Source organism: Oncorhynchus mykiss, chromosome 32, assembly GCF_013265735.2.
Source record: "Oncorhynchus mykiss isolate Arlee chromosome 32, USDA_OmykA_1.1, whole genome shotgun sequence".
Lineage (NCBI taxonomy): Eukaryota > Metazoa > Chordata > Actinopteri > Salmoniformes > Salmonidae > Oncorhynchus > Oncorhynchus mykiss.
In genome coordinates this window covers 11,004,437-11,016,792 of record NC_050572.1, presented here as the reverse complement: position 1 = coordinate 11,016,792, position 12,356 = coordinate 11,004,437, and the positions used below count along the sequence as shown (strand labels likewise).

Sequence of the window (12,356 nt, the reverse complement as noted above, 5' to 3'; positions counted from 1 at the left end):
GGGTATTCTAAATGGACAATGACCCAAATCATACTTACAAAATGGCTTAAGGACAACAAAGTCAGGTGTTGGAGTTGCCATCACAAAGCCCTGACCTCAATCCTACAGAAAATGTGTGGGCAGAACTGAAAAAGCGTGTGCGAGCAAGGAGGCCTACAAACCTGACTCAGTTACACCAGCTCTGTCAGAAGGAATGGGCCAAAATTCACCCAACTTATTGTGGGAAGCTTGTGAAAGGCTACCCGAAACGTTTGACCCAAATGAAACAATTTAATGGCAATGCTACCAAGCACTAATTCAGTGTATGTAAACTTCTGACCCACTGGGAATGTGATGAAAGAATTAAAAGCTGAAATAAATAATTCTCTCTACTATTATTCTGACATTTCACATTCCTTTAAAATAAAGTGGTGATCCTAACTGACCTAAGACAGGGAATTTTTACTTGGATTAAGTGCCTATACGTGCTCACTGTCTATACATGAGCACTGTCTATACATGAGCACTGTCTATACATGATCACTGTCTATACATGAGCACTGTCTATACATGAGCACTGTCTATACATGAGCACTGTCTATACATGAGCACTGTCTATACATGAGCACTGTCTCATCTTTTTGCATAGTTGACTGTATTATTATACAGGCGTGTACATTATCACTGTCTGCATGTGCATTATCACTATACTCTGTATACTTTGTGATCATAATTTTTTTTTTTTTGCCATCATATTTATTTTACTGTCTGTGTTTGTGTGTCTGTCTCATATCTGTGTCCCCATCTCCATGACCCCAGAGTCCCAGGAGGTCAGTGTAGACAGTGACCTGGCGGCCCCTGGAGGTCAAGGGTCATCCATCCCAGAGATCAGTGTGACGATGCCCAATGGAGACTCTCTGCGACCCCGTGACCCCCGACCATTAACCCAGCCCGAGCCGGAGCCGCTGGGGTCATCCTCAGAGGTCAGCCCCACCCACGACCTCAGTCTTAGAGGTCAAGAGGTCAGGAGGCAGAAGTCTGTGAGGCGATTGGTGGACGAGGGTTCTGGGCCCGCCTCCGCAGGGAGGGCCCAGTACTAAGACCCTCCCCATCCCCGGGGTAACCTAGGTAACAGTGTGTGGAGGCATGGTCTTGTCTAAGCATGACGGCTGATTGGTTTGCTGACTAACTTTTGCCGTGCGGCGTTGCCTCTCCTGATATCTACAGTACCAGTCAAAAGTTTGTATTTTTACTATTTTCTACATTGTAGAATAACAATGAAGACATCAAAACTATGAAAAAACACATGGAATCTTGTAGTAACCAAGAAAGTGTTAAACAAATCAAAATATGTTTTATATTTGAGGTTCTTCAAAGTAGCCACCCTTTGCTACTTGATGACAGCTTTGCATACTCTTGGCATTCTCTCAACCAGCTTCATGAGGTAGTCACCTGGAATGCATTTCAATTAATAGGTGTGCCTTGTTAAAAGTTAATTTGTGGAATTTATTTTCTTAATGCGTTTGAGCCAATCAGTTGTGTTGTGACATGGTAGTGGTGGTATACAGGAGGTAGCCCTATTTGGTAAAAGACCAAGTCCATATTATGGCAAGAAAAGCTCAAATAAGCAAAGAGACACGACAGTCTATTACTTTAAGACATGAAGGTCAGTCAATCCGTAAAACTATGAAAGTTTCTTCAAGTGCAGTCGCAAAAACCAAGCGCAATGATGAAACTGTCTCTCATGAGGACCACCACAGGAAAGGAAGACCCAGAGTTACCTCTGCTGCAGAGGATAAGTTCATTAGAGTTTCCAGCCTCAGAAATTGCAGCCCAAATAAATGCTTCAGAGCTCAAGTAACAGACGCATCTCAACATCAACTGTTCAGAGGAGACTGCGTGAATCAGGCCTTTATGGTCGAATTGCTGCAAAGAAACCACTACTAAAGGACACCAATAAGACGAAGAGACTTGCTTGGGCCAAGAAACACGAGCAATGGACATTAGACTGGTGGAAATCTGTCCTTTGGTCTGAGTTCAAATTTTAAATGTTTGGTTCCAACTGCCGTGACTTTGTGAGACAGTGTTGGTGAGCTGATGATCTCCGCATGTGTGGTTCCCACTGTGAAGCATGGAGGAGGAGGTGTGATGGTGTGGGGGTGCTTTACTGGTGACACTGTCTGTGATTTATTTAGAATTCAAGGCACACTTAACCAGCATGGCTACCACAGCATTCGGCAGTGATACGCCATCCCATCTGGTTTGTGCTTAGTCCCACTATCATTTGTTTTTCAACAGGACAATGACCCAACACACCTCCAGGCTGTGTAAGGGCTATTTGACCAGGAATGAGAGTAATGGGAGTGATGCATCAGATGACCTGGCCTCCACAATCACCCAAACTCAACCCAATTGAGATGTTTTGGGATGAGTTAGACCGCAGAGGGAAGGAAAAGCAGCCAACAAGCATATGTGGGAGTCTCCTTTAAAGACTGTTGGAAAGCATTCCTCATGAAGCTAGTTGAGAGAATGCTAAGAGTGTGCAAAACTGTCATCAAGACAAAGTTTATTTTTTGGGGTTACGACTTGATTCCAAATGTGTTATTTCATAGTTTTGATGTCTTCAGTGTTATTCTACAATGAGGACAATAGTAAAAATAAAGAGAAACCCTAGTTGTTACTGTATGTCCTCCGGTCTCTTTCTTCTTCCTCACCCTCTCCATCCATTCTCCCTCTGTTCTCCATTCACTGGTGAAGGAAGTTTGGTGTGTGTGTGCATGTGCGTGCGAGGTATTTTGGTCTCTAAAACGCCTTGCTCCAACACATCACTGGGTTGCCGGGGGTGACAGACTGCTCTCTTCTGATTGGTTAGCTGTAGCAGCTGAGGAGGATAGGCAGCTCTGGATTGGCCATTAGGTCACTGTGCTCATCAAATCAGAAAGGGGTTCTATCTAGTTTGCCCATACTGGCAGTCTCTTGCCCAGATGTTGTAAGGTTTTTATTTAGTATTCATTTCAGTTTTTATAACAGTTCAGTTTTATTGAAGGACCTGCCTATCTGTCCGTCTGCTAGTAGATAGTAGATGGTAGTGTGTGTGTGTGTGTGTGTGTGTGTGTGTGTGTGTGTGTGTGTGTGTGTGTGTGGTGGGTATGCGTTTTGCTTTCTACTACTCCTGCTGCCCAGACCTCTGCCTGTTGCTGGCCTCTGATAACTGGTGATACCTGATAAGTTAACTGATCACAGTACTAACTGCTATCACACAGTAGTACAGCTGAATGGCAACCAGTGCTTGAAGTGGAATGTAAAAAAGGTGCTCTCTCTCTCTCCTTCTTTCTCGCTCTCCCTCCTTCTCTTTCTCGCTCGCTCTCCCTCCTTCTCTTTCTCGCTCGCTCTCCCTCCTTCTCTTTCTCGCTCGCTCTCCCTCCTTCTCTTTCTCGCTCCCTCTCCCTCCTTCTCTTTCTCGCTCCCTCTCTTTCTCGCTCCCCCTCCTTCTTTCTCGCTCTCCCTCCTTCTCTTTCTCACTCACTCGCTCTCCCTCCTTCTCTTTCTCGCTCGCTCGCTTGCTCTCCCTCCTTCTCTTTCTCCCTCCTTCTCTTTCTCGCTCCCTCTCTTTCTCGCTCCCCCTCCTTCTTTCTCGCTCTCCCTCCTTCTCTTTCTCACTCACTCGCTCTCCCTCCTTCTCTTTCTCGCTCCTTCTCTTTCTCGCTCTCTCCCTCCTTCTCTTTCTCGCTCCCTCTCCTTCTCTTTCTCGCTCCCCCTCTTTCTCGCTCCCCCTCCTTCTTTCTCGCTCTCCCTCCTTCTCTTTCTCGCTCTCTCCCTCCTTCTCTTTCTCGCTCCCTCTCCTTCTCTTTCTCGCTCCCCCTCTTTCTCGCTCCCCCTCCTTCTTTCTCGCTCTCCCTCCTTCTCTTTCTCGCTCTCTCCCTCCTTCTCTTTCTCACTCTCCCTCCTTCTCTTTCTCGCTCTCTCCCTCCTTCTCTTTCTCGCTCTCTCCCTCCTTCTCTTTCTCACTCTCCCTCCTTCTCTTTCTCGCTCTCCCTCCTTCTCTTTCTCGCTCTCCCTCCTTCTCTTTCTCGCTCTCCCTCCTTCTCTTTCTCGCTCTCCCTCTTTCTCGCTCTCCCTCCTTCTCTCGCTAGATGCAGTGGATTTGGGTTCCCCGGACGAGTTGATGGATATCTCGGAAGTGGATGAAGGGGTGTGTCCTAAAAGAGGGTCCGGCCCGGACTACCTGACTCCGCCCACCATCACTATCAGCAACAGTATCACCCCTGGGGTGGGAGGGACCAAGACAGGAAGCAGGAAGTGGCATTTAGGTGGACGGTCGCATAAGGAGAAGGAGACTTGTACTCCAGGGGGGAAGGCTTTGATCGAGAACCTGGATCTGTCAATCAAACGTCTGACGCTGACGTCCAGCCAATCGGTGCCCAAGGGGCCGACCCATAGCGCTCTGAGCAGCCTATCGCGTACAGCCAGCGCCGTGTTCTCCCGCTCCTTCGAAGGAAACAACACTGGAGGTCATCGTGGTAACCCAGAGGCTGGCCGCTATTCATGCAGTGGCAGTCTACAGGAGGAGGAGCTAGGCTATATAAGCCCCTCCCACACCCAGCGCTCGCCAAGCATCAGGGTGCACTTTAGGAGTGACCTGTGAACCCTGATATTTAACCCTTGACTTCTCACCACCCACCTAAACCCTCTAACCCCATGCCTTTTGATCTGGACTCCCAGCCTGCCAGTGGGACTGGAACCCAAACTCATTAACACATGCCCTCCCTTCTTTCCTCTCCACACCATTCTTCATCTCCCCCACCTCTTCTTCTCCAGTAGGACAGCTTCCCACCTCCAAAGGCCGGCTCCTCTCCTCCCCCTCCTCTCTCCCCAAAGCAAGAGCCTGGTGTGAGAGAGCCGGGACCCTGGGTCCAGCCCTCATCCCTGGAGTTACTGAACCACCCCCCCTGGTGGTAACTAGACAGAACTGCAGACTGGACAGAGTGACTCACTACAACTGTTTTTGTAAAAGGTTTGGAAATTGAGTATTTAAAAAAAAAACTCCTGTTTGTCCTGCTTGACTTTCCATACATCCCTCCTGACCATTGTGTGTGTGTGTGTGTGTGTGTGTGTGTGTGAGAATGAATAGGAGAGTTTAGAGCCCCCAACCCCTTCCACTCTGCACCCCAATGGTAATCCTGTACTCCTACCCATCATGCACTAGGGTTTGAACAACCCCAACACAACGCCAAGTTCACACTCCTGTTGCCATAGCATCCCACGAAACGATTAAACGACAGATTGCTAAATTGTAGAACCCCCCCCCCCCCAAATGATGAATGTTGTAAATGTCTGAATACTATTGATTGATGTTATCCTATTAGAAGCAATATTTTCTCACTGATCTCATCAATAAACAAGCTTATTGGGGTTTGTGTGTTTCAGATCAATAAGTTGATTGGGGTGGATTTGTTTTGATGATGTATGAACTGTTCTTGTAAACTGTGGTATGTTCCAATGACGAAGAGAGAGACTAGGGTTTTTGTAAAGATACACTCTGCAATATGACACCACCATCAAGTGTAACGGTGGATCCCAAACCCTCACCCCAGCCAACTCGCTTGGAGGACCCTCCGTTTGTCACATGTTGCTTTCAAAAGAGTGGCGAGGGTGACGTCCAGAGAATGGCGAGGGATCCCTGAACCCATCGACTTTGGGACACGCTCGTGGCTTGACCGACGTAATTCATGGTCCACATTTTAAATAATAAAATGAGCATGACATTTTAAATGAACAAATCCCCCTGTTGTTTTAAAAGATGTATAAACCTCAGTAACAGTTCAATGTTTCATTTGTGAGGTTTTTCATCTGTTACATGTGTCAAATCAGGCAAACAAACAACTGCAAAGGGACTTATAATTGGGCACGCCGCTCAAATTGCAAACATATCATGGTGTGTGTCGGGATAGCACTTCGCACTGCAGCCTTGCTGGCTTGGCCAACGTGGCTCTCCGAGGGTCTAATTAGCCCCTACCCCCTTGATTAATTTTCACTCCCTCAGCTTTGGGACACTTGTGCATACAGTATGGCAGAGGCATGTGTGAACACTCAAATGAAGGGAGTGATTCAGCTTATGTAGTAGCAGGAAGTCACCCCACCGTGTATGCTGATGTCATATTGCAGAGTCGACCTTTTAACTGTGGTGTTCTATGTACAGCAGACCAAGTCCGGTTATAAATGTGGCATTTTCCTACGAGACAGATAGTTGTTGTTTTAGCAGTGTTGAATCCCTTCAGTGTTAAAGCACAAGAAGACCCAACCCTGCACGACCACCATCCCAAACATACCCTGGGCTTAGGAGGAGTGGCTATAGGGGCGTAGGAGGAGTAGCTATAGGGGCGGCTAGGGAGGAGGGGCTATAGGTGCTAGGGAGGAGCGGTTATAGGGGCGGCTAGGAAGGAGCAGATATAGGGGCGTAGGAGGAGTGGCTATAGGGGCATGGGGGGAGTGGCTATAGGGGCGTAGGAGAAGTGGCTTTAGGGGCGGCTATAGGGGCTAGGGAAGAGTGGCTATAGGGGCGTAGGAGGAGTGGCTATAGGGGCGTAGGAGGAGAGGCTATAGGGGCAGCTAGGGAGGAGCTGCTATAGGGGCTAGGGAGGAGTGGCTATAGCTGCTAGGGAGGAGCGGTTAGGGAGGAGCTGCAATAGGGGCTAGGGAGGAGCGGCTATAGGGGCTAGGGAGGAGCGGCTATAGGGGCGGCTAGGGAGGAGTGGCTATAGGGGGCGGCTATAGGGGCGTTAGAGGACTGGCTAGGGAATTTGGAGTAGGCCTATTCAAGCTAGGGTTGATCTTTATTGATTGATTGGTCTTTTAATTGATTTGTTCTCTGGTCTATCATAACCTGCTTTATAATGTAATACACACAAATAACACCCTTGAGGAGAGGTGTACTGCTGACTAGCAGAACAAAGTCAAAGTCACATTCTTCTCCATTTTGGTGGCAATAAAGTTCACTGCGGTAAAGATTGAGAGAAGTTTTGGGAGCATAGAAATAGAATGAATTGAAAAGACTTGGAAGCTCTAACCCTGGCAATTTGGCTGGTAAATTCATGGATACACTTGCAATGGCTGCCTGGTATTGTAACGCAATATTTTTCAAAGTAATGTAGAATGTTCATTTAAATTGTTAACTATGTGGCTCATGCAATGAAATGTATTTTTTTGTAATGTCAGTTGAGTTTAAACAAATCACAGCACATATTGATGTTTACACTTCCTGCTTTTACTTCATGCTTTGCACATATGGGTACACTTGCAATGGCCACTAGTCCATCCATTTTGCCATCATTGACTTGAATGGTGACATCTGTTCTATTCATTCTATTTCTATGATTAGGACTCCGTAGATCAGACAGAACACTGTTTCCTACTGGAGATCTGAATGCAGAATAAAGTCTGCCCCTCTGGAACCTTTGTGTTCTAGAACCAGTGTTCTATCAGTCCCAGAGTTCTGTCCGTCAGTGTTCTAGATCTGTTTTATATTCATATGGTGGAACAATAACAATCATGTTTCTGTATTCTGTTTTATAGTATGTCATGAATCTGTACATATTGATGGACTTCAATTGTTTGGGATTTTCTGTCTGAAGATAACTCACTGATAGAGATACTCTGTCTGAGAATAAAGTATTTCTATATTTCTGTTGCTGTTCTTCATCATACACATGCAAGCACAAACACACACTCATCCTCACTCAGGAGATGACATGACGGGCCTAGTTCTCAAACCCAGACATCTGAGTGAAAGTTTGCAGCCAGTTTGTGTATGTATGTTATCAGCATGCATATTTCAGTATGTATTATGTTAATTTTAAGCTTTGTAATGTTCAGAAGAACATTAGTATGAGGAGTTTGCTTGGAGCTAATCTCACATGGAAAGGTGCACGTGTAAACGGCGAAGTGACAATTTTCGGGAGAATTGGGTAACGAGAACTGGGTAGCGAGATTAGTTTGGAGCAGAAACATTTGCGCCCACAAAGTGGCGCTCGTCACAATTGTGATTGTACCAACTGTCGCAAAAAGCAAACCTTTCTGCCTTGCTTTACGGCCAAGCTTCCTCCGTCGACTTCCTCTTTTTCACGTCCTTGAGGGAATCAGTGAACCTGCTAGATACCTGCAAAGTACCATGGCGAAGTTCAGCAAGGAGACCAAACAACGCCTGCAGACGGTATTCCAGACCGGACAGTTCGTCATCCGCTGGGGTTTCATCCCCACGGTGCTCTATCTGGGTTAGTACAGGGCTAGCTGATTAGCTTAGCATGCTACCAGTTTGGTTTCCGGGGGCCTAGAATAGGCTTACAATGTGCACCCCAGACCGAGTTTGGGAAACGCTGAGCTGTGGCTCACAGTGGCGTGTTATCATAGTCAGGGGTGTAAATGGGGAAATTAAACCAGAGACAGACCGACCCTGAATTAACCCAGGTACGCCCCAGCTGTCAAAGGAAAGTAGTTTGCAAAACGCACATTGGGACTCATCGTGTTGAGCCTTAGTTTAAGTGGGTGTGGTGTGCGCGCGCTGGAGTAGCTGCGGTAACAGTGCTGTGGCAGAAGCGTTCGGGGTCAAATGGTCGGCTGTACGCTACTGTTTTTCTGTGCGTGTGTGTGCTTGTACGGTGTTATAGGAGAAATCAGATTCATGATCCCCCACGGGAGTATCCAACCTTTTTTAAATGTATTTAGCTAGTTTCACTTGACAGCAGGGGCGTACCTGGTTTCACTTCCCCATTCACGCCCCTAGCTATGATAACTGACCACTGTGAGCCACAGCTCAGAGTTTCCCAAATTCGGTGCTGGGGACCCCATGGTTTGCAAATTTGGGTGTTTTGCCTTAGCACTACACCGTGATGAGTTGATCATTTGAATCAACTGTGTGGTACTAGGGCAAAAAAAACTGAATATGCACCCCTTGGAGTCCCCAGGACCGAGTTTGGGAAAAGTCTTCACTAGCTGGTTTAGCTATTATTTCGACAGGAAATCCCTTTGTCAGGCTACGGCCATAAATCTCCATAAATGTGGGCTGCGTGGCTTCGCTAACTGTAAGAGGAAACACGTACTGATCATGCAATTCCAACCGCATGCAGTGGTGGCGTAACACAAACGAGCTTCCTCTAACTCGAATTTGTGAATATTAAACAGATGTCAAGGAGGAGGGAGCCTAACTCAACCTACCACCTCCCTTTCGTTTTTGTTGTTGTTGCTACTTTGAAAAATCTCAAATATAAAATATATTTTAATTTAACACTTTTTTTTTTTTTTTGGTTACATGATTCCATATGCGTTATTTCATTGCTTTGATATCTTCACTATTATTCTACAATGTAGAAAATTAAAGAACAACCCTGGAATGAGTAGGTGTGTACGGACTGTTGACTGGTGCTGTATATGTCATTGTTATTGGTTGCAAGAATTTTGTATAATTGAACAATTCTAAGTTCTGAATCCAGTATCATTTTGTGTATCAGTTCATAAACCATGTGCCACGAAATTGGTACATCAAATCTCTTCCCAACTATTTAGCAATCTATATGGCACAGCTGTCAATTTATTGGTTTTGACATGAAACTGCACCACTCCTTTCCAAGTGTCCCCCTCTCCCCTCTAGGTGCTAGCTGAGGGTTGTGTGTGGGTGCACAATGACTTGTAATTTAGAGAATAGTGTAGAATGCACATTGCTATTGGGTATCATCAAGTTTGATTCCCACAGTGCATCTCTCATGGCTAATGTTTTGTTACCAGACCAGTAGTTCTATTTAGGTCTGGAGTGGATACAGCTTCTCTGGGAGCGAGATAGTTACACTGGGGAACCTCTGAGTGTCTGCCACAAGCTAGCATGTCTACACAGTACACACACACACACACACACACACTATCTTCAGAGAACTTGATGAGAAACCCGGAATTTTTGCAGTGTCAGGAATGAGAATGGTGATGCAATGTGGCATGAATGAATGGAGTGAATGAATATGGTTGCAGAAATATAGAAATGTAACTTATGATGACACACTGAGTTTCACAAGCTAGCTGTCCATTCTTAAAACACGGTTACTATTCTCTTATCCCCTCACGACAGTCGGTAACGGCTGTTAGAGAGACAAACATTTCCAGACGGTTGTAGATGTTGATTCTCCACCGTTGGTTCACACCCAGCAAGTGACTGCTTTTAGCCGTTTGTCTTTTAGTTATTAGGGGAGTCAGTTCCAACATTGTTTCCTTCCCTGACATCTCTACTTGTCCACAGGGACAACTGCTGGCCAGGAGAAAAGGGGGAGAGGGAAACAGGAGGAAAGCGAGAGATTGGGGTGGAGAAAGAGAGCGGGGTTGAGGAAGGGACAGGAAGTAGGGGAAATCCAGACTCTGCCTGCCCGATGGTCTGGAATGTTATGACGCTTCAAGTGTTGGTTACGCAACACCCATGTTCACCCCTTCTCAGGAACACGCTACTGATGCTAGTAAACTACATGGCCACGTTTGAGTCAGAGGAAATGGAGACGGTTTTATTGGAGAACAGCTCAGATAGTACTAGATGTTACGCAGGCTTTGGAAAAACGAAGCTCAGGAATGCAACTAATATCTCTTCAACAATTTGCTTCTCTCCATCTCTGCTCATTGTTTTTGATTGACAGGTTTTGCTCGTGGCGGGGATCCTGGAATGCCTGAGCCAAACATTCTAAGGTATGCTGTGTGTCTGTCTGTGTGTCTTTGTCTGGGGTTTGGCCTCCTGATATAGGGAATAGTGTTCCATGGATCTGGTCAAAGTAGGGCACTATATAGGGAATAGGGAGCTGTACCATTCAGACGAAGATGACCTCTGACCTTGTTTTCTCTCTTCCAGTCTGCTGTGGGGCTGAGAACAACCCTGACCTGGCCAATCACCTCATCCAACTGTGGTCATGTGACTCCCAGCTGTCACCACAGAAACGGACGCCATCATCTTACCCTCACCAATTTCTATATGGCTAATATATTATAGGTTGGATGGAACTTTCATTGTCACGTCGCTCAGGTTACGTCGGAAACATGAAGCTCTGAATGATCCTCTCATTCTGAAATGCCCAATGGCGTGATGGACATCTTATTCTGAAACAGGTCCTTTATTGTGACCAATGTTTTTTGTTTTGTTGTTTGGTTTCCTCTCTGTTTGGGAACATGTAAAAACCTCTATCTTGTCATTTGTTCATGGATCTGTGTTTGTGTGTTTTACTTGAAATGATCCTATATAAAAATGTCTGCCTGTTGGTTAAAAGTGGACCTGAGTTTCTCTATAAATCACCTTTTGAGAGATGACTGTGTGTGATTCACTGGTTGGTCAATTCACCAACCAATCAGTGGAATTAATGTTTTGTTGTGATGACAACGTGAATAACCATCTGGTTGAAACTACAGTATCAGTCACGTTTGGACACACCTACTCATTCAAGACTTTCTATTTTTACTATTTTCAGACATCTCAAATTTGGACTCATCAGACCCATTGACAGATTTCTACCAGTCTAATATCCATTGCTCGTGTTTCTTGTCCCAAGCAAGTCTCTTCTTTTTATTAGTGTCCTTTAGTAGTGGTTTCTTTGCAGCAATTCAATCACGAAGACCTGATTCACACAGTCTCCTCTGAACAGTTGATGTTGAGATGTCTGTTTCTTGAAGCATTTATTTGGGCTGCAGTTAACTCTAATGAACTTATCCTCCAGCAGAGGTAACTCTGGGTCTTCCTTTCCTGTGGCGGTCCTCATGAGAGACAGTTTCATCATAGCGCTTGATGGTTTATTGCGACTGCACTTGAAGAAACTTTAAAAGTTCTTGAAATGTTCCTGATTGACCTTCATGTCTTAAAGTAATGATGGACTCATTTCTCTTTGCTTATTTGAGCTTTTCTTGCCCATAATATGGACTTGGTCTTTTACCAAATAGGGCTCTCTTCTGTATACCACCACTACCATGTCACAACACAACTTATTGGCTCAAACACATTAAGAAGGAAAGAAATTCCCCAAATTAACTGTTAACAAGGCACACCTGTAAATTGAAATGCATTACAGGTGACTGACTACCTCATGAAGCTGGTTGAGAGAATGCCAAGCGTGTGAAAAGCTGTCATCAAGTCTAAGGGTGCCTACTTTGAAGAATCTTAAATATACATTTGTTTAATCATTTTTTTGGTTACTACATGATTCCATATGAGTTATCTCATGGTTTTGATGTCTATACTATTATTATACAATGTAGAAAATAGTAAAAAAAATAAAGAAAAACCCCGGATTGAGTAGGTCTGTCCAAACTTTGACTGGTACTGCATGTTCAGTAAATAAACAACACAGGAGCAACACATTTCTATATTA

At 45.3% G+C, this 12,356-nt stretch overlaps 1 protein-coding gene across 3 annotated transcripts in view; it reads left to right on the top strand.

Annotated features, from left to right (window-relative positions):
* Positions 1-7,662, top strand: part of LOC110487917 (hyccin) — a 32,081-nt gene extending 24,419 nt beyond the window's left edge. For 2 of the 3 annotated variants that reach the window (XM_036970796.1, XM_036970797.1), the window contains exon 12: positions 4,113-7,662. In XM_036970796.1, coding sequence (XP_036826691.1) covers positions 4,113-4,624 — 512 coding nt within the window. In that variant the 3' untranslated portion in view covers positions 4,625-7,662. Of the gene's footprint in view, positions 1-798; positions 1,108-4,112 lie in introns of all 3 variants that reach the window. The other variant, XM_036970798.1, reaches the window with a different exon arrangement.
* Positions 7,663-12,356: the final 4,694 nt, after the last annotated feature.